General features: G+C 39.1%; 1 protein-coding gene across 1 annotated transcript; it reads right to left on the minus strand.

Moving 5' to 3' along the window:
• Positions 1 to 2,649: 2,649 nt before the first annotated feature.
• Positions 2,650 to 22,671, minus strand: NEK2 (NIMA related kinase 2). The gene is made up of 9 exons (XM_039359665.1): positions 22,006 to 22,671; positions 18,717 to 18,934; positions 15,635 to 15,875; positions 14,281 to 14,363; positions 13,967 to 14,093; positions 13,316 to 13,535; positions 9,413 to 9,467; positions 8,774 to 8,844; positions 2,650 to 3,157 (listed from the first exon to the last, which is right to left on the minus strand). Exons 1-9 carry the CDS (start codon positions 22,099 to 22,101, stop codon positions 2,928 to 2,930), a joined length of 1,341 nt encoding a protein of 446 aa, XP_039215599.1. The 5' UTR covers positions 22,102 to 22,671; the 3' UTR covers positions 2,650 to 2,927.
• Positions 22,672 to 25,599: the final 2,928 nt, after the last annotated feature.

The following is a 25,599-nucleotide window of genomic DNA, read 5'->3' on the forward strand; positions in this document are numbered from 1 at the left end:
GGAAGGAAGGAAGGAAGGAAGGAAGGAAGGAAGGAAGGAAGGAAGGAAGGCAATATCTGACAACTAATTTTTTTGACTGTGCAAATACAGTATATAAGCCCAATAAAGAGACTGACTGAGACCAGTTTTGAAGTTGGATACTAGTATGTCAGCAGAAAGAATTAGATAATATCATCCCATTACTCCATGTAAAGAATAAACACAAACAAAAAGAATAAATTGATACTATCACTATGGGAAATATAAACAATCCTTGTCTCGTACAGTATGTTTTGTTTCATTTTTTATAATTACAAATGCCCTGAAATAGGCATACTATATAGTTTCATGGAATTAAGAAACAAGATGACACAATCCATTTCCCTACACTTACATCACTAATTGTAATAACTGGAAACAATGACTCATTGGTGAGAGTGTTCTCATTTTACTAAGGGAAATTTCAAAAACAGCATATGGTGCAGCATAAAGGTCATCTGTTCAAAAAAAATTAAAAATTAATTTGAGCATAGAGCTGAAATATTTGTAAGCAACTTTACATTTTGACCCAAAGTGCATTTATTCCCATGTTCTAGATCAGAGTTCCCCAACCTTTGCAGGTTGGCAGCCCAGAGGGAAAGGGAGGAGCAGAAAAAATGTGTGCACGTGCACACATGTGCAAATGGTCGTGCACACGATGGTAGCACCAGCATCCATGTGCATGTGCAAGTGGACCGCATGCACCCACGGCAGTGCTGGTGCCTGCATGTCCACACAAGCAGGACGCTAGTACCCATAAACGTGCCACTAGCGCCCGCATGTGTAAACAGGATGCTAGTGACCGCATGACACTGGTGGAAGCGCTAGCAGTCCCGCGCATGCGCAAACGGGGCCACTAGCACAAGTGGGGGATGTGAACATATGTGAGCACACTCACCAGCCATTCCTGTGGCCCACTGGCCAACAAAATGTGGCCCGGTACCGGACCACAGCCCACAGGTTGAAGACCTGATCTAGATGGCGCAGTTGAGTTGACAAATCTGGGTTACAAAAAAATTATGTTCTGTATCTTTTTATTGCCACCTTATGGTTGATTTTTGCATATCTGGTAATCGCAGCATTGGTTCAGGCTGCAAGGGATGCAAAAGTTAACTCACTTTTATCTAATGAAGGACACAGGCATTTCTTACAGACACAATTTTCTATGTCACAAGAACATTTTGTTTCCTATAAACAAGTCGTGTGGAATAGAGCCATGAGTCAGTCCTGAATTCAAGAACTCAGTAGACCTATGACAGAGATTGGACAGGGGCACCATATTTAGGACATTAGGGGGGGGGAAACTAGCAAAATTTGAAGTTATTAATAATCAGACTGTCATGCCTCCCTCCGAGCCTGACTCCGAGGAAGACATGGAGTTCCCTGTTGAGGCCCAGGAGGGAGTGTCTGTGGCTTCGGAGGATTGTAGGGAGGAGCAGGCTGAGGCAGGCCAGAGCCCTTCAGGTTTGGAACAGGGAAGGCAGAGTTCAAGTGAGGAGCAAGCCCCCCCCCACCTGATCCCAGAGCAAGGAGAGCAGAGAAGAGGAGGGAACAACGGAGGCGGGCTCACTTGCTCGGGAGGAGAGCGTCCCGCCCCACTCCTGGGGATTAGGATTTAAGGAGACGCTGTGGGGTGGGGCATTTGCCGGGAACAAACGTGAGATTGCTGTGACTTGTGCTCTTGTATTCCGGACCGGTCTGTTTCCTGCTTCATGACCACAGACTACATTCCTGATCTTTCCTTGCAGTCTGCAGTTTGCAGGCAAGCTGAGAGTTAAAAAGACTCTTTACGTTTTGTTATCTGTCTTGTCCTGAGAACAGTGTAAACTTCCCTGGCTGTATTGTTTGAACTCGTGCCAGCATATGTGGGAGCTTTTGGGTGAACATTGGCAGTGATTAAAAGACTGTTGCTCTTGCCAGCCGACTGCTTTGCCTCCATTCAGGGCCCTGGGTCATCACACAGACTTTTGGATTTACAAAACAAAACCATTTAGATCATGCCTTCATATTATTTATTACGCACTATGAAAATAGACACACAAGCCTATTTAACTGATGCTTTCTATCCCAAGTTGCAGCATTTGTACATCCTGACTCCTTAAGAAATCCACATTCTAACTTCCAAGGAAACATGGCTTGAGATATAATTCCTTTACATATGTAAAACTCACATTGACATGTCTTTAACAGATCTTTTTTTCAGCATTTAATATATGTAGAAATAATCTTGAAATGCTTGGGACTACAGCTTCTCAAATCCCCAATTACTGGTCATCTGTTTGGGGCTTATAGGAGTTACAGTCTATAACATCTGACAGATAGACTTGATGATGAAACTTTCCAAGCAGATCAGGCTTTAATAAAGCAAGCTGCTTATATGCAAAATTCTGCCAACCAAACGTTTGCTATTTCTAAATTCTGATGACCATATTTTCTCCTTTTAAGCAATTTATCATTATTTAAAACCATGCTTTCAGTAATATCCCAACTCTGAAAAGCCTAACAGGGATAAAACAGACACAGCCAACTGGCATTTACACATACAAAAATATCAAAATTTAAGAAGATACTTTTAAAAAATGGAAAAGGCAAATTTGGAAAGGAGAAACCCCATCCTAGCATTCTCTTTTCTTTTGATACATAGTAGCAATGTTACATTACTCTCATCTTAATCCTAAAACATCTTCTAAACCATTTTTTTTCTGTTAAAAGTATTAGTAATTTCTTGGTGTCGTTGAGTGCATAAAAGTGCACAATTCCTAAGAAGAGAAATGCTCACAAATCATTAGCTTAAAACATTTTTCATCTAAAACTATCTACACAGACCTTTTCATCACAACCATTACAAAAATATACTTTTAAAACACCATAGAAATATCACTATTCTGTACAGGCACAAATGACTTGTTTCAACGCATTCCAAGTAGCTGACGGCTTTTCAACTGGTAGTGTTTCTCCAGTTCACATAGGGCTTGAGCGCGCAGGTTTGCAGCATAAAGACGCTTCTTCAAGTTACATTTTTTTTCTCTTGATTGGGAAAAATTTTCCAGGTTTTCCTCACCTTGAACATTTTCTTTACTTTCATCACCAAACTGGACTTTCTTTTTTCTTGCTGTAGGGACAGGTAACACTTCCTCTTCTTAAAAAGATAAACAAAAATATACTTTTGTAATATTCATATAACTTTCTTTAGCTATAATATTTGCAAAACATTAGAATTCATATCTAACATCATAGAATATCACATCACAGAATTCATTCATATGATATGGCAAACAGAAATACCAAGCAATATTAACTAAATGTAGGCCATGTCATTTAATCCAATAGGAATAGCTTACTGTATTTATGAAGAAAAAAACTTTGAGGGAATTTTTTTATAGTTTCTAAAGACATGGTGAAATCTTCCAGCCCTATCTATCTATCTATCTATCTATCTATCTATCTATCTATCTATCTATCTATTTTTGGTGGAAGAACAGGATTTTTCTCTGAAAGTCATTTGAAACATATCTAGACAATATTCAAATAGCAAAAAGTATCATAGTTCTGTTTATGTTCGTTTCTTAGCTTTACTTTCTTATTTTCATTATTGCTCCTTTGTAAAAAGAGAACAATATATAGGCAAGAACCAGCAATGCTAAAAAGATTCATCTTGAAAAAGCTAACATAATTGGTAGAATTATATAAAATTATTTTGCATAGAATAATCACATAACTCCTTCAATGAGCATCCTTGATCATATAAGATTCTTATGCTCATCATATGCTATTCTTTTATTATTATTTTCTATTATTATTTTATTCTTGAAATTCCATACCAGTCTCTGAAGCCTATTCTGACAATAGGTGTTTAAATTCATGAACTGGTAATTCCCACAAGTTGGAAGTTCCTTTACCCTAGATTTTTGTTTCCCATTTTCCTGCCCCATTTTCCCACTATTTTCATTTATATTTTATACTTTGAAATAAATTTAATAAAATAAAAATCATGAACTGTTATTTTTAATTGACATGCCTATATTTTATTCTCTTTCTTGACAACACAGAATACGTGCATACCCATAGCCCTTTTATTCCCCATGGGAAATTGGAGCCAGACACACCTAGTTTTTGATGATCTAGATGACTATGCCCTATAGTTTCTTAGGTTTGCTAATCTAAGTCCAACAGGCTGTGTACACAATCACACCAACTCTTTTGGATATATAAAAACGATGTTGAGACTCTAGAAAGAGTACAGAGAAGAGCAACAAAGATGATTGGAGGACTGGAGGCTAAAATATATAAGGAACGGTTGCTGGAATTGGGTACGTCTAGTTTAATGAAGAGTAGGATGAGGGAGGACATGATAGCAGTGTTCCAATATCTCAGGGGTTGCCACAAAGAAGAGGGAGTCAAGCTATTCTCCAAAGCGCCTGAAGGCAGGACAAGAAGCAACGGATGGAAACTAATCAAGGAGAGAAGCAACCTAGAACTAAGGAGAAACTTCCTGACAGTTAGAACAATTAACCAGTGGAACAACCTGCCTTCAGAAGCGTGAATGCTCTAACACTGGAAGTTTTTAAGAGACTGGACAGCCATTTGTCTGAAATGGTATAGAGTTTCCTGCATGAGCAGGGGGTTGGACTAGATGACCTCCAAGGTTCCTTCCAACTTTATTATTATTATTATTATTATTATTATTATTATTATTATTATTATTAGACACATTTGCTCCCAATGATCCTGTTATTGCTGGTATCACTTATTGAATATATAAGGAGAAGGAGCAGTAAATTACTGATCTTTTTTCTTGGAAAATTATTTGGTTCACATCTGAAGGGAGAAATGAGTGAAATAGCAGTAGAAAGTGGAGGATGATTGAAGGCTAGCAATATTTTTCAGAACTCAACATGGCATTTCCTGAGCCTGCTACCCTCACGAGCTTCATATTAACCTTGAGGTAAAGTTGCTCTCTTACACTTCTACTCCACCTCCAAAATCGCTTTTGAAACAGCTGTTTCCTCCTTTCTCTCTCTAGCTACTTCCTGGGTTCTCAAGGTCTGCTAAGAGTGTCATCACAGAATCTTACAGATCTATTTTCGGTAAACAGGCTGACCTTGGGATTTTTGCAGCCCATATGTGATATGCCTAACCTGAACACCCTTGTTGTTCTTTGAACATTTTTTCAATTCTTTGATTCCATCTTAAAATGTAGTACCCAAAATTGGATATAATACTCAAAACCAGCTTTTCTATGATTTGGACACTGTTTCTGTTGATGCACCCTAATAATTATTATATGTAAGTATAATAAGTATTTGCATCCAAATTTTGCTGCTCTTATTTACTTCCCATATTTTTCACCTGTACTAGCTGATATTCTATACATATACATTTAATGTTTTTATAAGAACAGTTGTATTTGTCTCCATTAAGTTTATTCTGTTATTCACAATCTATTCTTCTAATCCAGGAGTAGGCAACCTTAGCTCTTTTATGATCCGTGAATTCCTGAGCCAGCTATGAAGTTGAAGTCCACAAGTCATAAAAGAGCCAAGGTTGCCTACCTGTTCTAATCTGTCAAGATCAAACTGAATTTTATTAGTCTTCTATTGTATTAATATGCTACTCAGTTCTATGAACAATACAGATTTGATTAGCATTACTTCTATTTCTTCGTCAAAGTCATCAGGAAAAAAAAGATAAAGAATACAAGATTGTGATTTGCAAAATGCCACTCCAGTTCAATGACTAACCATTGAGAGTTATTCTGTGAATGCAGTTTTGTCATGCTAATCAGCCCACACTTAACTGCCTTGTTAATCAGAATGTTCCAGATATTAAAAAATGAGGCCATCACGACGCCTCTCAGAAGACGCATCTTCTGTGCTTCTACTTTCAGACAGCTCTGGACCACATAACTTTTTTCATAAGAAAGTACTCTGAGTGCTTATCTCAGAACTAGAACTAAGGGCCAGGACAAAGAACCAAGCAGGATGGAAACTACCGTAAGTTTAATTCACAATAATTATACTATAGTTGGTTAATATATTCCAAGCAAGAAGTTTTTCTCTCCTATTGCGTTAAAAATTACAGAAATCCAAAGCATGAGGAGATACAATTGGCTTTAAGATATGTACGTATATATTTAGAATAGTTGAGTAGAGGAAACTGTGAAGGAATCATCTTTAAAACATATGTAATGGAATTGTGGGTGCAGATGTAACTTAACTAAAGATCAGTAAAATGACAGGACAAATCATGACTCTTAACTGAAAGTTTGTTTTATTTTCCTCCAAAACCTAAACATATTACAGAGGAACTAAAGCTTAATTCTATTTAATATTTAGGGGTACATTTAACAAACAAATGTTTGTTTGAACAAATGCACTGTTCCTCCTACTGCTCTAAAGAAAAGATCTTAGTGGCATTGAGGGAGAAGGAGAAAATTAATTTTAACTGTATCCAAGTATCCATCCAACAGATAGACATCACAGATTCCACCCTGACAATGATTAGGTCTGCTAACAGATGTTTACCCTGTAGAATAAAACTTGCTTACTGTATGTTAAGTAACATTTCCATAATTCTAAATAATAAATATGGCAATGTAAAATTTTATTGAAGTGGTATCCATGGATTTTTTAAATAATTTTGCTACACTCTATTTTACTGCACTTGTAAATTTTTCATTTCGAAAAAGTATGTAAAATGGGGAATGTTTACGATCCTCTCTTCAATCTGTTAGTCCCTAGTCAAGAGCCTTCAGGTTCGTATAAGCACAGCCTCTTGCATCAGCCAGCATAGAAAAATATAAATGTTGTTGTGAAAAAATGCTATAGGTGTGGGTTATTAGAGAATACAACAACCAAAATCCTTAAGCCTACAGAATACATATCATCCAAAATACAAAATTAAGCAGTGTTGGCTTTTCTTTTTTTAGATTTTTCTTTACTATATAGTTGAATAGTTGAGTATATTTGCAGCTCTGCTTCAAACAGTGTTTACACTCAGTGCAGGTAAAAGGAAGAACTTCTTTGTATAACACATAGAAAAAGTAGAAATTAGGCCCCATTATCTTGGGTATGTATAAATTACTAAAAGTATAGGAGAGAATATACCACTCAGTGGACTTCTCAAAATATCTGGGTGATAACTACAGAGATAAAACTGTAAAGACGTCATTAGTATGATTCAGCACAGCCCCCTCATAAAATTTTTGTAACATCAATTAATATAGACATTATGTATCTGAAGTTTTAATCAAAACCTAACAGCAGATTCAGAAAACCCTGCCTCTTAAAAAAACAAATAATTTACAGTATGTATTTGGCTGTGATAATTTTTTTTTGCAATGGAATTAGTTAAATGATACCATATGTAAGAGCTACATTGTCAAGAAAAATGATTGCTCAGTGACAGGAGTCATCATTATCATTATTTGTATGCCACCCAGAATCATTGTTTAAATTATCTTTATTACTGTTCCTATTATTGAATAAGCACTTTTGGGGTAACTCTATTTTCTGGCAATAAATTTGTTGAAGTCTACTGGGGTGAGGGCAGACTAATTACATTTAAAGTGTCTTGCTTAATGTTAGCTATTGTTAGTTTAAGTTTCATTTAGTGTGAAAACAGGATAGTCCCCCTTGTAAAATTGTTCTAATACAGCACTATGTTCTGTTACTGTTCAAGTGAACTAAGGGCAATTGATATTTAAGAGACAGCTGTTTCTACATCAAATTTTTAAAAATAAAATGTGTTTAGCTCCTGGACAATTAAGTCTTTTATTTACAATGGTCTATTTTAAAACCAAAGAAGTTTTCATTAGCTAGACAAGCTTTGAAGCTGTATATGGTCAAAATGGTGTTTTTCAATGGCAGCCCCAAATACTTTGTGGGAAACACCTTTTCAAGTAGAGAAGAATTTGCAAGAATGCAATAATTTCTTGTAATCCAGTCTGAAAACCAGCCAAAGTGTATTATTTTGAAATCAGCTACACAGGAATATAGTGGCATCCATAATAATAGTAAACCTTAATACTTTAAGAATGAAGACCTAATTTTTAAAATCAGCGCCACTGAAATATTTCATTATCTTACAGAAATCTCATTTTCTTATTTACAAAGTAGTAAAATATATTTTATTAAGGACTAATTTCACAATTCAAGAAAGTCAAGACTAAAACATATAAAAATAAAGAGCAATCTGATAAGATACAAGAGAGGGTGAATTGAATAGCTATATTTACACAATGTCACCCAAATTTAGTAACAATATGCCAGGTGCAACAGCCAACTTTCACATAAAAATAGAAACAGAGGTTGTTTCTTTTATGAATATATATTTTGTCTGTTTCTGATCAAATTCACAAAATAATCACAACTCGCAGTAATTTTGAAAGGTTTAGTAGAAGTCATAATTTTCCATATACGGAAAGCTTCTTACAATCCTGAAGCAGGCATACTTCATGATTTGTGAAAGGCCATTACTGAAACCCAAATTTTTGGTTTCACAAGTCTTGAAGCATCTTTTATTGTTTCCTATGCTTAAGAGTTTCAGATTTTTAGGAACCAGAGAGCCATGTGTTCAGTATAGGAGGAGATCTCACTTTTCTACATAATTCAACAGTAAAGCATTTCATAATATTCTGGGATTATCACAATTCCAGAAGGCTGATACCAGCCATAGAGATAGAAGAAAGATAATGATAGGAGCTTCTGTATCCCTGATTAGTAATCCAGTTGGAGCTTCCTGTATCTTCTCCTACCTGGGCAAGTGGCTGGCAGGAAGAATCTATGGTCCTTGAATAAGTTGTAATTCTTCATCAAATTCTCAGCCCTACAAAAAGGAGTTGATTAGAACAAAGCTTATATTAAAATGATTTCCAAATTAATTCCCCCATTAGTCTAGAGCAGTGGTTCTCAACCTTTCTAATGCCGCGACCCCATAATACAGTTCCCCATGTTGTGGTGACCCCCAACCACTTATACATCACTGGGTGCCAGGGGCGTGGCCAAAGAAAAGGGGGAAAAAATGGCGGACAGCCTTGTTTGGCGACCCCTATGAAATGGCCGTTCGACCCCAAATGGGGTCCCGACCCACAGGTTGAGAACCACTGGTCTAGAGCATTTTGAAGACTAGCAAATATTGTTGTATCACAAATATCTAGCTCTGTAGCTTTTCCCAGCCTACAGTATGTTCCATCCAAATACACATGTTTTAATATCCAGAATTCTCAGAAAGGGTCATAATGGCTGGAGGATACCAGGAATTAAATTCCACACATAGGAGGTCACTTAACTTTTCCAGTAAAAATCCAGTCACAAAAACCTATGCCAGAACATTTTTTTTAAAAAAAAAAACTTATTGTAGCAAACTAAAACATTTCAAACATTTAAGAACAGACCTAGACAATTTGTCCTCTGCTAGTCTCTCCCGAATACACAATTCTCGTTCTCGCTCTAGAACAAAAAGAAAAGTATGTTTATAAGATTGCAATTAACACCACTGGGTATTTTATTTGACAGAGAGGCATATAACATTTCTTTATTCTAATAACACAGGTAGTCCTCAACTTACAACAGTTTATTTAGTGACTATTCAAAGTTACATCACTGAAAAAAATGACATAATTGTTTTTCGCACTTATAAACATTGCAGCATCCCCGTGCTCATGTGATCAAAATTCAGACACTTCACTCATATTTATGGTGGTTGCAATATTCCAGGGTCATGTGATCACCTTTTGCAACCTTCTAACTAGCAAAGTCAATGGGGAAGTCAGATTCACTTAACAACTGCATTGATTCATTTAACATTTGTGGTAAGTAAGGTCGTAAAATGGGGCAAAATTCACTTAACAACTATTTCATTTGGCAACAGAAATGTTGGGCTCAATCATAAGTCAAGGACTATCTGTAATAACTTTATTCTATGAAAAAACTGCATGCAATTTAAATACTTTGTGAAATCCAGATGCTGGTAGAGGCAATATCTTAAGTTCAGCTGTAAGCTTTGCATTGTCTTATTTGTTAAAAACATATTGTCTTTGCTCAAGGCACTATACATAGCACACTAGCCTCTAATTCTTCTATAAACAACAACCCTCTAAGGCAGGGCTTTTCAACCTTTTCACCCATTGTACCACTTTTAGGATAAGACAATATCCGAGTACCACCACTCGCCCAGCAAGGTATCAAAAACTTGACCAAAAAAAAAAAAAAGGAAAAAAATGAGAAAGTACAGGTAGTCCTCGACTTACAATTCGCTTAGTGACTGTTTGAAGTTACAAGCGAATTATGACCATTTTTCACACTTATGACTGTTGCAGCATCCCCGGGGTCTTGTGATTTACATTTGGATGCTTGGCAATTGATTCATACTTATGACGTTCACAGTGTCCAGGATCATGTGATCAATGGCCGGGGGGCACGGCCAGCTGATCACTCAGATTGCAGGGTTCCTGTGGGGGGGAATCTGTGGTGGAGGGGGATGCGACTGAGGCAGGTGCCTGCCTTCCTTCCCTCCCATTGTCCCTTCCTTCCTTCCTTCCTTCCTTCTTTCCTTCCTTTCCTTCACCTCCCTTTGTCCCTTCCTCCTTCCCTCCCTCTCTCCCATTGTCCCTTCCTTCTTTTCCTTCATCTCCCTCTTTGTCCCTTCCTACTTCCCTCCCCTCTCCCATTGTCCTTTCCTTCCTTCTTTCCTTCCTTCCCTTCATCTCCCTTTGTCCCTTCCTCCTTCCCTCCCTCTCTCCCATTGTCCCCTTCCTTCCTTCTTTCTTTCACCTCCTTTTGTCCCTTCCTCCTTCCCTCCCTCTCTCCCTGTCAAGCCCTTCGGCTCAACATGAACGGGCGGGGGAGGGGTCGAAGATGATGTGCGGGGCGGCAAAGGAGACCAGCAGCCAGCGCCGTTCTCCCTGGCAGCGTGGATGTCGGCTCCGTGGGCATCCCGACCAACAGCTGAGTGGCTCCTACTCTGGACAGGAGGCCGAGGCAGGGAGTCAAGGGCCGATGGAGCGGCCTGAAGCTGAAAGGCTCTGTCTCTCGGCCGCTGAACAGCTGATGAATGTGAGGCCTGGAGCACAGCCGAACAAAGCTCACAGGACTGGAAGGCTGCAGCGCTGCAGCTCCCATTGTCCCTTTCTTCCTTCCTTTCCTTTCTTCTTTGTTCCTTTGTCCTGTGCTACGCCACCCAGACCCCAGCCTGGTTTTGGCAGGCAGCAACACATCACGGCCCTGCCTGTGCGTTCGCAGAGGCAGAAGAGAGCGCACAGGGCAGGGCGGGTATATCGCCGGTTCACCCCCCATTTTCAGGCACGTACGTTATGAACCAGCTACTTCTCCCAGTCATTTTTCCCCTACCGGAACCCAGCATTCAAGCCAGGTTCCCCGATCCTCTCCGTGTACATCGTTCTTCCCATAGCTCTCCCCAGCGCTGTCAAGAGATGCCCATTTCTGGCCGCATTGCTACCATTCTTAAATTACATTTGCACCCGCCCGAAGGAAGCGACACTTTTCTCCCACCTCCAAAGGAAGGGAGACAAACCCACATCGCCACCAAGTCATCCTTCCTTTGGGCGAAGTAATCTCCGGTCTCCACCTTTGAGACTGTTTCAGCCTGAAGCAGAGAGTCGGGAGAGCTGCGTCACTCCCGCTATTTGGGCCCTCTACTTTTACGCTCCGGGAGAAGCTTGCCTTTCAAACCTCCGATAATTAACGGAAGGGGAAGCCTGCTGCAAAGGTGCATCTCCCAGACAACAGAGGGCCAAGCAAAGAAGGCGATCCAAGAAAAGGAAAAAAATCCTGCTTTTCTTTCCAGCAAAAATTACTTTTCCAAAACTGCCTTAAATGAAGAAGTGACTCCCCCCCCCCTCTAATAACTGACTTTCTCCTGGCTTCTCCAGCCTTCCCTAGCAGGAAGAGATCAGCCCCGGCCGGCTTTTGTTCCCCAAAGGCTAGAGTCGATTGCTCACTTGTCTGATCCAAGGGGTGCACGGGCACCCCGAGACCCGCTCCAGGCCCCCACTAAGCCATGATTCCCGGTTTGTAGAAAAGATGAGGGGGGGGAGAAAGGTGATCAGTCAGCCAAGAGCCCAGCTGTTTCAGACTTTAAGCCTGCGATACAGGCAACGGCATGCGCTTCTCCCAGCCCGGAAGGGGAAACTGACTGGCGGGTGGGCAGGCCGGCCGTTGTGGAAATGGGGAAGGGTTAAATACTGCGAAACAGAGGGGGGAGGGAGTCAGGCGGGCGCATTTCTCCCTCCACATCTGCGTTGTTGGCTTCACCTGGCGCACATCAGCAAAACAAACGTGGCCTTGATTCCCACCTGCTGCTGCGGGATGAATCCTCCGGGAGGCAACATGAGGGCTGTGAGGGGTATCGCAAGCTTGCGGGGGGAGGGAAAGGAAAAGAAGATGGAAGAGAGTGAGACCACAACAGAGAGAGAGAGAGAAGGGGGGAAAGAAGGGGCGGTTGTGATGTTGGTGCTCAGGGCCGCGATGCGGTCTCAAACCCTGCAGTCTCAAACCCCTTCCTGCCAAGGGAGTGGACGGCTCTGTCCCCTATCAGGCTAGTGCTTGTTGTGAAGTAAAAAGAGGGAGGGGAAGGGTGATAGGGATCCTGCTGACCTGTGTGCACGAGAAGTCAATCCGGTTGCTGCACAATGAGTCCCTGGGGAGGGCGGGGCCTTACTCTGCACCTGCGCTCTTCGTGCACCCTCCTGCAGGGCACGTTCGGTAGGGTTCATGCAGGCTGCCGCCAAGCAGCATGTTTTCCACAAACAAGTGAGCTGGGAAGGAGCGGAGTGCGGGGGTAGGAAAGTGACACTGCAGGGGGGAGGAAGGCGACACCACGTACCACCAGCCAGGTGGTCACGTACCACCAGTAGTACGCATACCACCAGTTGAAAAACCCTGCTCTAAGGTACCTTGAATTGAAAGACCCAAAATCACTCAATTTTCATGGGAGAGTTAGGTTTCAACCTTGTGTTATCCAACACTTAATGCATTACCTTATTAAATAGTTCAGTCATCATTTGAATCCTTAAACTACAATAATCACATTAACATTGTGGATGTTTAGAATTTGATTGCAGTCAGAAAATATCAGTGGAATACTTCAGAACACTAGAAGTCAAATTATAAGTTTTCTGAAATGCCATGTTATTTTATTCATTGTCACTGTGCTCTGTCCTTTACTTCAAATCTCTATTTTCACTTTAGGCCTGACAAAGAATCATTTGTTGTGATGATTAAACTCTTAGCAGCCAGGGATGGAATCCCTGTAATACCATATACATTAATTCACTTACGTTCGAGTCTGTGTTCCCTTTCCTTTATAGCTTTCTCTTTCTCTTGCAGCTGTTGTTCTTTCAGTTTTAATTCATTGGTTGGTGTTCCTGAAAGTCTTTCTACTTTATCCTGTTCTGATCGTCGCCCTTTCCTCTCCAAAATTTTCACTTGCTCCTCAGATACCAAATCAACTATTAACGGATTATGTAGAATTTCTTCAACTGAAGGCCGGCAATAATCCTTGAAATCAGAAAAATGCATATTTAGCTTACAGAAAAGTTCTTTTTTAAAATGTTAAAGATTACACAGATGTAGACGTAATAATAATAGTAGTAAAGTTGGAAGGGACCTTGGAGGTCATCTAGTCCAACCCCCTGCTTGGGCAGGAAACATATACATACATACATACATATATACATATACATATACATACATATACACATACACATACATACATACATACATACATACATATATATAAATAACTGGATTTAATTTCACTATTGGCACTTAGTTATATTAAAGACTAAGCACTCACACAAATACAGGAGCACCTTTTAGTGAGATAGCGCAAATGAGTGGGGAATTAAAAGTTAAATGAAGTGGGGACATTAGGTCTAGAAAATTTTCTACATATAGTTCCTTTCCTTTTTTTTCAGAAGTTATCTTACCTTCAGGTTTAACATTTTTGTGATGAGTTCATTCAGCTGTTCCGAATAGCGATATGGAATTCGTCTGAACTTTCCTTCCCTTATCTTTTCTGCTAGCTCTTTCTGATTAAAAGCTGTAAATGGAGGTCTAGGAAAAGTGAATGGCATGCTTTTCAATTTTAAAATGGTCACTATTAAACTTCTAATATTTCTAAACAACTGTGTTGTAAAATATTAAGTTCTATTGCTTGACAGGAAGGTTCTAACTATATTGAATAGCTGCTCAATAGTATTCTCAAATACATGCTTAAAAACATTTGCAGTACTATACTTACAACAATGCACATAACTCATATAGCAAACAGCCTAGAGACCAGATGTCAGATTTTTCATTATAGGACATGCGATTTATTTGCTCCTAAAATGAGATAAAAAGTTATTAAAATATAAATAATTGCATGGCAATAAAATGGTAAATTAGAGAGAACACTGTTCTAGGAAATCAATTACTTAGTAGCGTGTAGTTTGAAGAACTGTTTAGCTCAAGGTTCCCCAACCTCTGGTCTTTTGGGAACTGGGCCACATAAGCAGGGGCAAGCGCACAAAGCTCCATTTGCTCAAGTGATGAGAGTGCATGTGAAACCATCTTTCCCCCCCCAACTGCCGTCATTGCCAGTCCGCAGAACCAAAAAAGTTGGGGACCACTGATTTAGCTGTAAGCAATCCTTAACAGTGGATAGCCTTCCCAACCTAGTCTTTTCCAAAATAGCACTGCCCAGATATGTTTTGTGGATAGGTCCATACAACATGCTAAGTCAGTGGTTCTCAACCTGTGGATCGGGACCCCATTTGGGGTCGAACGACCATTTCACGGGGTCGCCAAACAACACAGTCCGCCATTTTTCCCCCTTTTCCTTAGCTGTGCTACTCCCTTTTATTCTATTGGCTTTTGAAAGCCAATAGAATAGACTCTCTTGAATAGAGTCTAATTCTATTGGCTTTCAAAAGCCAATAGGAATTGTCCAGGCTGTCTCTGCCCTGCTGAGCCCGCCAAAAGTCCCATTCTGCAAACGGTGCTGCACCAGTTGAGTAGTCCTCGACTTACGACCGGTTGAGTAGTCCTCGGCTTACGACCGGTTGGGGGTCACGGCATTAAAAAGGTTGAGAACCACTGTCCTAAGTCATAGTTTGAATAAACCATAATGCTATATGAAACAAGCCAGAATAATATGGCTTTGTATATTGAGTAAACCCAGCCTATACCTTCTGGAATTATCTATCAGTATGACTTTGCTTGCTAAGAAATCAGTTCAAAGATTTTGCTATCAATACATCTGAGAGAATTCTAGATCAGGAAAGCAGAACTATAAGAATAAAACCTAGTAAATGATTAACTTAAGCCCTATGAATGTCAGTGGGAATGCTTCAAGTACAATCAGACTCAATGTAGATATCATTTCATGCTCCATTAAGATAGTGTTGGTTCAGTTTGTTAATAATTAGCGTAGGAGCAGCATCTCCAGCACCATATTTACCTTAGACCTGGATTATACTAGTAACTAGCACAAAAGCAGATTTGAAATTTCAAGAAAACACTCTCTTCAGTCACTCATTACCTTTCAATTTACTATAAATGGACCATGCTAAAGTAGAACAAAGCTAATCTGAAAAAGTTTGAAGGACACTTACTGGAGACATATAATATGGTGTACCAACAAATGTTTTTGCAAAACTGGTATCATGATGAAGTATTCTAGCCAGGCCAAAGTCACCAAGCTTCACATTTTTCTTTCCATCAAGGAAAATATTGGCTGGCTTCAAGTCTCGGTGAAGCACAGTGTGACCACCATCACTCCGCCTGTGGCACTCCTTCAGGGCCAAAGTCAATTGAGTAAGGACTCGCAGAACAAAGTCTTCATCCAGATAATGTCTTTTGAAAGAGGAAAAGGTTGTTTTAAGCACTTTTAGACTAAACTTTTTTCATTAAATCAATTCTCAAAGTTGTATATTGTAGAATGTGATTTAAGAATAAGATACTTTAGAGCAGGGGTGTCAAAATCACAACGTCATATGACGTGTCGCGACGTATCGTGACTTTTTTTCTATTGCCGGCAATGGGGTGGGTGTGGTTTTGCCATGACGCATCTGGCCTGTAGGCCAGCAGTTTGACACCCCTGCTTTAGAGGCTCTTTAAAGTTGAGAGACTTTTACCTGAATAGCTAAGTCCTGAGCCAAAAAATAAATTTTATTATTTTGCATATAATCCTCCCACATACTCTTTTAATTGCTCCCAGAAGAAATGTAAAATGTATACTAATTCATATAAAACAAAACACTGGAAATGGGCAAAACTGGCTCTTTAATCTCAAGGAAATGCAGTGAATTTGCGTTCTGAATACAGTATAAGGAATAGTTTCACAGGACTCCATTTTCTGGTGTTTACAAGCCTTTTTTATACGTACAAATCAGAGCAATAAACATTTTGTAGTCATGAACATGATAGTAATTGAAAATTATTTTTAGTAAATATTGGTTTGATTAACTTCTTGTTTTCTTGTATTCTGACTTCTAATTCTGATTTTTTTCACATTTTGCATTATTCATTCATTTTCTTTTTTTTTCATTCGCAGCAAATAAGGACAGAATAAATTCTTGTTACTAATCTTCTCTAAACAGTTCTACGGGAATTCTATCTCCCTCTTCCTAATTTCTTGTAAATACTTCAAAGAGGTAAATGTTTTCAAGATTTATGTAAGATAAGATACGGCAAGAATCTATTTTATTATCCAAATCTACTTGCAAAGAAAAAAAAATCCCCATCCCTCACTCAAATTCAAAAAACAGACTTTTTTCAGCTGTAGAAATGTTTTTCTCAGAAATGTGAGTACAAACTAAATCTGACTATCTGTTTGGAATCTTCTTTTAAACAGAAGAGTTTGGAAAGAAAATAATTGTCTCTAAGTTTGGGGAAGCTCCATTTTTACCTTTTTCAACTTTCACACAAAAAGGTTCCTTGGAGTCCTCTTTGCTGGAGGATCAGGACATTTGCCCCAGCAAACAAAATTCTGGATTATTAACAATATTTGATCTATTCTGTCCATACGCTATTATATATATCCTCACTGCCCCTTTTTTGGGATTGTTGTTTGAAGATTATGCTGATGATTTTCAACATTATCTTACACTAGTTCAGATTTAAAGGAAAGATGCAAGGTCAAAAGGATTTCCATTTATATTTTACTTTACAACACTGAAAGACATCTCACATAATAGAGCGTTATCATTGTTGGCTGGTCTATATATATATATATATATATATATATATATATATATATATATATATATATATATATATATTAATTTTGTAAGTGTAAACTTGTATTTAAGTTTTGTTTTGCATCCTATTAACCTGTGTGTAAATTTAAGCCAAAGTATATGGAGGTAGGAGCGAATAATTCAATAAAATACTTCAAATAGAGAACTACACAAATAATTGCTTAACTTATAAATTATTTTATAAGCCAAAAGTTTTGGGAATTAATATTTGAATATGAACATATCCTGCCATATTATAAAAAATAATCACACCAAATACAGATGCATGAATTTAAAAATAATGACTCTACTAAAAATATGTCTATTCTGTCATGAAAGTTGTCTCAAACTCTTGAAATTTCATAGTGGTTGATTACTCTCAATATGCATAATTTAAATAAATTAGAGCACTCCCAGATGAGTCTTTTTTTTGTGTGGTATAAAATTAGGCCTTCTCCATTCAAACAATATTGTGGTGTGATCAGAATCTTCTAGGTTGCCAATCTTTCCGGCTTTGCAGACCAGTGGGGGGAGAGAGAAGGGATGGTTCTGCATGAGTGGCGGGCAAGCAAATGCATGCAGCTCCATTTGCGCAAGCAGCAGGGGAGCATACCTGCCCCTTGCATAAATTGAGCTGAGCACACACACGTGTTCACCCACCACTTCCATGCCACGGTTCCAAACAGGCCACAGGCCAGTATTGGGTCACAGACTGGGGGGTGGGGGGTGGGGACCCCTGTTCTAAGTGGAATCTTTTTATATCTCATTTTTCCATGGACTTAATTTTAGTCTCACAGAGTTGCTTTCTAATAGCAATTGGAGAAAGGGGGCTGCACAGGAATTCAACCCTGCTTATAGTTAAATAATTTTAATTAGCTATTTATTTTTGGTTAGTATAAACCACAGAAGAGTTGTGAAAAAAAGATACAAGGAAGATATCAGTAAACAATATAACTCAGTCTTAAGTAAGGTAGTCCTTGATTTACAACAGTTCATTTAATGATCATTCAAAGTTACAACGGCACCCAAAAAAATAATCTATGCTACAACCATTGCAGCATGCCTGTGGTCATGTGATCAAAATTCAGCTGCTTGGCAACTGACTCATATTTATGATGGTTGCAATGTCCCAAGGTCATATTACCTTCTGACAAGCAACGTCAATGGGGAGCCCAGATTCACTTTACAACCGTGTTACCAACTTAACAACTGCAGCGATTCATTTAACAACTGTGTCAGGAAAGGTCATTAAATGGGGCAAAATCACTTAAATGTCTCACTTAGCAACACAAATTTTGGGCTCAATTGTGGTTGTAAGTCAAGGACTACCTGTATATATGCTACAATAAGAAGGGTTAGAAAGACGTTTGGTATGCAGAAGGGCTCTAAATGATGAATTCCAACATACATTCTAGAACCAACATAACATTCCAAATAATCCAGAGTTTTTACATGCCTTTCTTTTGTACATTTTGCAATCAACGTAGCCAAGTCTCCACCTTCACAATATTCCATCAAAATATAAAGTGTTGTATTTGTCCTGTCAATTATACGATCATAATAACGAACAATATTTGGATGTTTCAATTCACGAAGTAAGTTCACTTCAGAAACTAGCATTTGTTTTTCAGATTCTGTCATAGATCCATAGTCCAGCTCTTTCCAGACTAAAACCTGAAAGAAGACAAATAAGCCATTTCTAAACTCTGAAAATATATATTTTAAAAAAAATGATTAAATAGCATAGTCATTTCAAATGAAGCCCGGTGGACTAAAAAAAAAAAATTTAAGCCAAGAATTAAGAAACTGTATCTCATGCCTCACTTGCAACGAACACCCTAACCCTCCATTTTTATAATATCAAGAGATATTTGGTATTGGTATTTTAGGAGTACAATCCAGGTTTTCCTTCATGAAGAGTCTTGTTAAATATAGGAATATACTGCCTCTGGTAGGAGGTTGTAAATTCTGTCAGTTCTAATCAGGAATATTAAGGATAACAAACACTTTTGTGCCATAATGATCCAAGGAGAAGTAGATAGCAAGGCCTTCCACTATATCCCACTGAAACTATGTAATTAAGAAGAACAATAGACCTTAGTAAGGGTTTAAAAACATATAATTACCCAAGCTAGTCACAAATATCCTAAGCCTGTTTGTGCCACAAACATCCAAGTAAAAACAAAGTATCCTAAAGGAGTGAGATTTCACACCAACATTTCTTAAATTATACTCCCCAAAACACATGCTTTCTGAACAACTTAGGATAACCCCAAGAACCAATACATTTTTGTGGTTTTCAGTCTGCTCAGTTTCACTCACCAAGCAGACACTGTTGGAGTTATTGGATTATCTGGCCTGCTAGGCTGAGTTATCAGCTGCAGTAGGCCAAGGTATAAGGAAGTCGGAAGTAAAAAAGGTTGGGAAAAACCCAAGAAGTGCCGTGCGGTGCAAAGGAAGGTGTTTGGTGCTTTGTTGGTGCCGGGTGTAACAGCTGTATAGGAGCGTGAGCAAAACAAAGCTGTAGCACGTGTCTCTGTCAATGAACAAAGAGATCTTCACACAGGGATGTCAAACTCAATTTCACTGACAGCCGCATCAGCATTGCGGTTGCCCTGGGGCAGGGGGGCGGGCGGATGTGGCCAGAGTGGGTGCAGCCTACTGGGTGGGCGTGGATGGAGTGGGTGTGGCCTACTGGGTGGGCATGGCCAGTTCTACATCATTCGCATCAAGGGTGCCTATGGGGGGCCTAGGCAGGAGTGGGACAGATCTGAGGGTCTCTGGCAGAAGGGGGTGGGTCCAGGGCAAGTGCCAAGGCATGGTCCACTGGGGCACGTGCCAAGATGGCCACCATAAAATTGTACATTGGCTCCCGGCTGGCCTGGGCCAGAGCCAAGGCAGCAGGGGCCATTCCCTCATTGTTTCCAGGATGGCTTCGTGGGCCACATGAAACCACTTTTTGGGCCGCATCCGGCCCCCGGGCCTTGTGTTTGACATGTCTGCCTTAACAGATCTATCCTCAAATATTACATTGAACAACTGGAAGGGGAGATCACTAAAAAACTATTTGGGTGAAAATTCACAAAGCTTTTAAGTAAACAGGTGCATAATACCCACAACTACATTATTAACTTTTAGGAAGGTTGTAAAAGCCATCCTATTCCTAAGAGCATCAGGTGGGTAAGGGGTACAATGGATCACCTTTTAAAACATGATCATAAGATTTATTTCTGTATTGTTGATTTCACCAGATTTAGTGCCTTATATATAACCGAAACCATCCAAATACAGAATAACTAACATTCCATAAAAATCCTCACATAGCAATGACTTCTTGACAGCATCTTTATACTGTTTAAACTCTTGTCATTACCTTTAAGTGGGCAAAACAGTGTTCCTAAGGTAACAATTTTTGAACTAAAGTACCTCAAATAGGCTAATTTAAAGAATGCATTCAAAATCCAGACCCCATGACTCCCAAAAAAATGACATTTGGGGAAGTTGTGGCTGCCTCGATGCTAGTGGCTACTGCTACGATCACATCTTTGATTTCTAATGCTCCCTGCCAAGTTCCCACTAGGATACTCAATGGAAAAGCCAGCAGGAAATCAGAAATCATTCCTGCTCCCACTGCTTTATCTGCCTTTGGCCACTGTTTCTCTGCTTAGGTAATTATCTCCAAAACCATAATACAACAGGGCATTGGTTGTCTATTGAAATAGATGCACTAAATAGATTTACTAAATAGATTTATATGGCTGCCCAACTCACACTCCAGGAGTGTACAACATTAAAGATGTACATCTAGATTGTAAATATTTTAAATGTCTTCTGGAAGGCCATCAGATTTATTTTATTTTAATGTGTTTATTGCAGAATTACTAAGGCAAACCTTGCTAGTCACACGAGCATATTTCTATTATATAAAACATGTATGCCGTGTAGCAGTAAAATCTTAATTTTTAAATATGACCATGGCTAGACTAATACGGGAAATATTTTCTTAGCACACATATCCTGGCCTATTAAAATATCAAAAAATCCAATTTAATTGTAATTATCAAAGGAACTCTATGGGTACATTTAAGGATAGCTTCTGGAAGTGCATGTGGCTTTAGCACTTCAGAATATGTATCCCAGGCCAAAAGCATTACAGCCCAGAATTCATGTTGATTTAATGTGTGTGATTAAAAAACCCACCAACCTATACATCACCATATTGTTAATTCAAAAATAAACCAAATTCACCTTCCAGAAAAATTTTGGGAGTTGTTCTCTTTGTGCAAGGCCAACTTCAAAACTGTTTCACTTTACGAGTTGTAAGGCTTCCAGGTGAGCAACTAGAACCACCTGCGGACTAGCTAGCGAGGTAGCGTTTCTGGCTGTCTCAACCTCTCCTCAACTGGCTGCTGGTGTAATACATTGAATCACAAACTAGCCAATTACATTTTAGCCTAGAATACTGTGTGAACTGATAACTTATACCGTAGTTCCGCATATCGTGCAGTTCTGCAACTGCACCGTACTTAAGGTAACCACAAGCGCAGCGCCCGACGCCCGCCTCTCAAGAAGTCTCCAGGCTTCAGGGATAAGGGACATGGGATCCGTGCGCCGTGCAACGGCTTACGAAGACCTTCCCCGCGCAGGAGGGGCGGAAGAGGCGCCGCGGAGCTTAGGTGCACCCGGCGTGCGGGCAAGCAACGCCATGTGCCAGGGAACCGTTGCCCGAGGGTATCTCCGCTCACCTTGCCGTCCGCCCTCCGCCGCACCTTCTGGCATCTGCCGTATGAACCGGCACCGATGGTGAGGAGTACTTCGTAATCCTCGGGGCGGCTCGGCATCCTCGCCTCCTCCGATATTCGACAGACCCTTAAACAGTAAACACGCCGTTTCGCCACGGAAGCTGTTTAAAACGCGCCGCGCCTGCAGCTGATTGGCCTGGCTTCGCGGCTCCGCCCAAATCTCACCGTCCAGTTTTCGATTGGCTCCTGTGGCTACGTGCTGGACGCGCCGCGCAACGGTTGCTTCTGCAGTTGCTAGGCGACCACAATTAGCGGCGGTTCAGGGCAGCGCGAGAAACAGGTAGAGATCGTTCGGATTGGCTCTCCGCGCCCCGCCCCTCTCTTAACCTGATGCTTTGATGGTGGTCTGCCTTCCGAAAAGCATCCTAAGGTGCCTGTCGGGAACCAGGTTTCTTATTTCAAACAGCCTATCGTTGCTTTCATTTCCGTATTTCAATTTCTTGAATTTCCCAATCATTTGCCCTCTAAAGGTTACACGGCAGAAAAATTAGTTTGCTCTCTTTCATAAACTAAGATTGGATTGTAAAGGCTAACCTTAAGTCTAATCCTTTATACGTGTATTCAAAAATAAACCTTACAGTATTTATCTTTTTCATCTACACTTGGAGCAAAGCTCCAAAGTTCCATAAAATAAAGTCCATAAATATAATATTCCATAAGAAAATATCATTTTTCACAACATAGAAACCAATAGCGGTGAACTAGCAGCAAACCAATACTGTATCAATATTATAAACTATGGGGGAGATTATAATCAAGAATTGCTAGCAAAATGTTTAAACAAATAACAGCTATAAATAAACAGCATAAATGGTCACTTTTTAGGAAGGAGATAAAGATTTTACATCAGAGAGCAAGGGTATTTGGAGATTTCCATGAAATGGATTCTGGTAGTAGAGTTTGTTTGTTTCCTTGTTGGAATTTTATCCTGTCTTTATTAACTTATAAGTAACTCAATATTCTGGAAAACTGCAGAGTGGTGTTATTCCTCTAGAACACAATGTGGATTCTAATGTTGCAGAAGTGGAATGGGCCAAAGGAGGTCTTTATTTGTAGGTTTAATTACAAGTCATTCTTTATTTAAATGGGTTGAGCAAAAATATTTGCATGGAGGGCTTCTTTCAAACTTTCAAAGAGAAAAATCTCAATTTAATGGAGATATGTTTAATTTTCACAATATATATGGCCATTTTCTCAGACTCTGAGTAATTTTGCACTGTAGCCTAAGCTGCTTGTCTCCCATGCTGTTCCCATCTGTTCCTTAAGCTCACATCATAATTTCCACACCAGATTGCAGTGAATTGGCAACATGGCCCCTCTGAGGCTCAGTCATTATTGCCACTGTAAAACCTAACTGGTCATTCTGCTTCTTGCTCTTCCTTACCTGTATAAGGAAGGCAGCTTTCACTGGCTGACTCCTTGTGGACTGGGGACTAGACTAGATGGACAGATTTAACTTAGAAAGAAAGTGGTATAGATATATTGAGATATGATATTCTCATATGATATGTTATGAGATATGATATTCATATATATCTTCATATTTATTTAGACCAAAACTTATTTTGAGTTGCAATGTCTTTTCAGTTCCTTAGTCAGGCTGCTGATGCATTCATGTTTCTATTTAGGAATGAAGAATATGTAAAGAAGAATCAAAATCCGATTTCATTCTTGCCATTGAGCTTCATATCTGAATCTTTGCTCTGCATGCTATAACTTCATTGTTTTGAAATAGCCTCTCTTTACTGACTGCAGGAATAGACTGGATCAGTAAAATGTCAGATTTTTTTTAAAAAAATACAATATTAAAAGAAATTTTAATAACAGTTAATTTTATACTGGTCTTTGATATATAGGATGGTTGCCATTCTCATTCATCATTTTATTAATTGTACTGGGGATTATAGAATGATCATATTAAATTAAATGTCTGTGAGTGCACATAACTACAAATATCCTAGAAAATCAAAGTGATTGCAAAGTGACATTTACAAAGGCAAACTAGTAAAATTTTAATGCAGCAACTTTGATTTTAAATATCTTGCAGCTGAGATAATCAAACATGATCTCTTTCAAACTTGACCATTTGAAAAATAATTGAACCTTTCAAAGTATATACTAAATGCACTGAATATTCCATTAGATGGCACTACTTTATCACTTCTAATACTCCTCAGTTAAAATAAAAATCTTTTGTACAACCTTACAATTTTTCTGTAACATAATGAATTACAGCACATCTTATTAGATGTGTTGTGTTGTCCTCAGTTGGCTGTGTGTGTGTGTGTGTGTGTGTGTAAATGAAAAGGGGATGAAATGCAGGAATAAAAGATTATTTGTGCCTTTTTTACATAAAATGCAATTAATACCACCTTTGAATAGTCTGCTGGCAGGTACAGTCCACAAGGGGGATGGAGCCAATTTAATATAATTATATGTATTTAATAATGTTTCTATTTTGTCTTTAATTTAAAATTTACAATTTGGAGATGCTATGAGGCTGGATCCAAGTTTTTTTTGCGGGGGGAGGGGTGTTACACATGTGACTTCTGGCTACAGCTTGGACAATCTTGGAATGTATAATAAGAACCCAGGGCACATTCACAAGAGAAGCCATTGGTCTTTCCAACTACATTCTGCTGTTTAGCTTTTAAATACCCTAGCACAACACTGCTGGAAGGAAAGCAGCATCCTCAGCAATTAGTGTTGTTATAAATTGTATTCCATCTGTTTCCCTTTTGAACTCATATATGAAAGTACTTGGAAATGTATCTGTGCACATGCAGTATCTATTAGGCAGGTAATGTTTGTAGCCCACAAACATTGTTTCACAACATTCCAAAACAGATTTACTTAAAAGTCCTATTATATCCAGCTATTTTTCTTTGTTCTGAGTATGTAATAAGGCTGCTGAGAGATTATAGGAAGCAGTATGGGGACTGTTTTTATGGTAAGAAGTGCAACAGAAATCTAGAGCCTGTCCTGGAGGACTCCTGCTATGGCAGCAAAAAACTCTTTTGCTATAATGTCTCCAACAGAAATGTAAACTCACATCCACTAAATCCAGAGATGCTTGATTTTACTGATATCTTACCAAATGAGCCCTCCCAGAAAAAAACAATGATAGGATAGGATAGGATAGGATAGGATAGGATAGGATAGGATAGGATAGGATAGGATAGGACAATCACACAATCACCTTTTTAGTTCAGGCTAAAGCAATTGGCCAGTATTTGTTCACTTAGGGATTGCTATATGCAAGTAAATATCCCCCTAACTGGCTTGAGGATACTTTGCTAGCCTTTCTTCAAGGACATATCCATAAGTGTAATATATATAATTCGTAATACTTAATACATAATGGACTTTGCCTTAATAGGGGGGGATGGGTTTCAGAAATGGGTTTATAGAAACTGGGGGACAGTATGGAATGAAGAGATCTTTTATTTTATTTTAAAAGATAGTGATAAATTCTTTATGTTGATTGTACTTCTTTTTTCTTTTTGCACTTTATATTTTGTTTGTATCTATATTTAA

Source organism: Crotalus tigris, unplaced genomic scaffold, assembly GCF_016545835.1.
Source record: "Crotalus tigris isolate CLP2741 ecotype Arizona unplaced genomic scaffold, ASM1654583v1 scf7180000019097.2288821080:1192077, whole genome shotgun sequence".
Classification (NCBI taxonomy): Eukaryota; Metazoa; Chordata; class Lepidosauria; order Squamata; family Viperidae; genus Crotalus; species Crotalus tigris.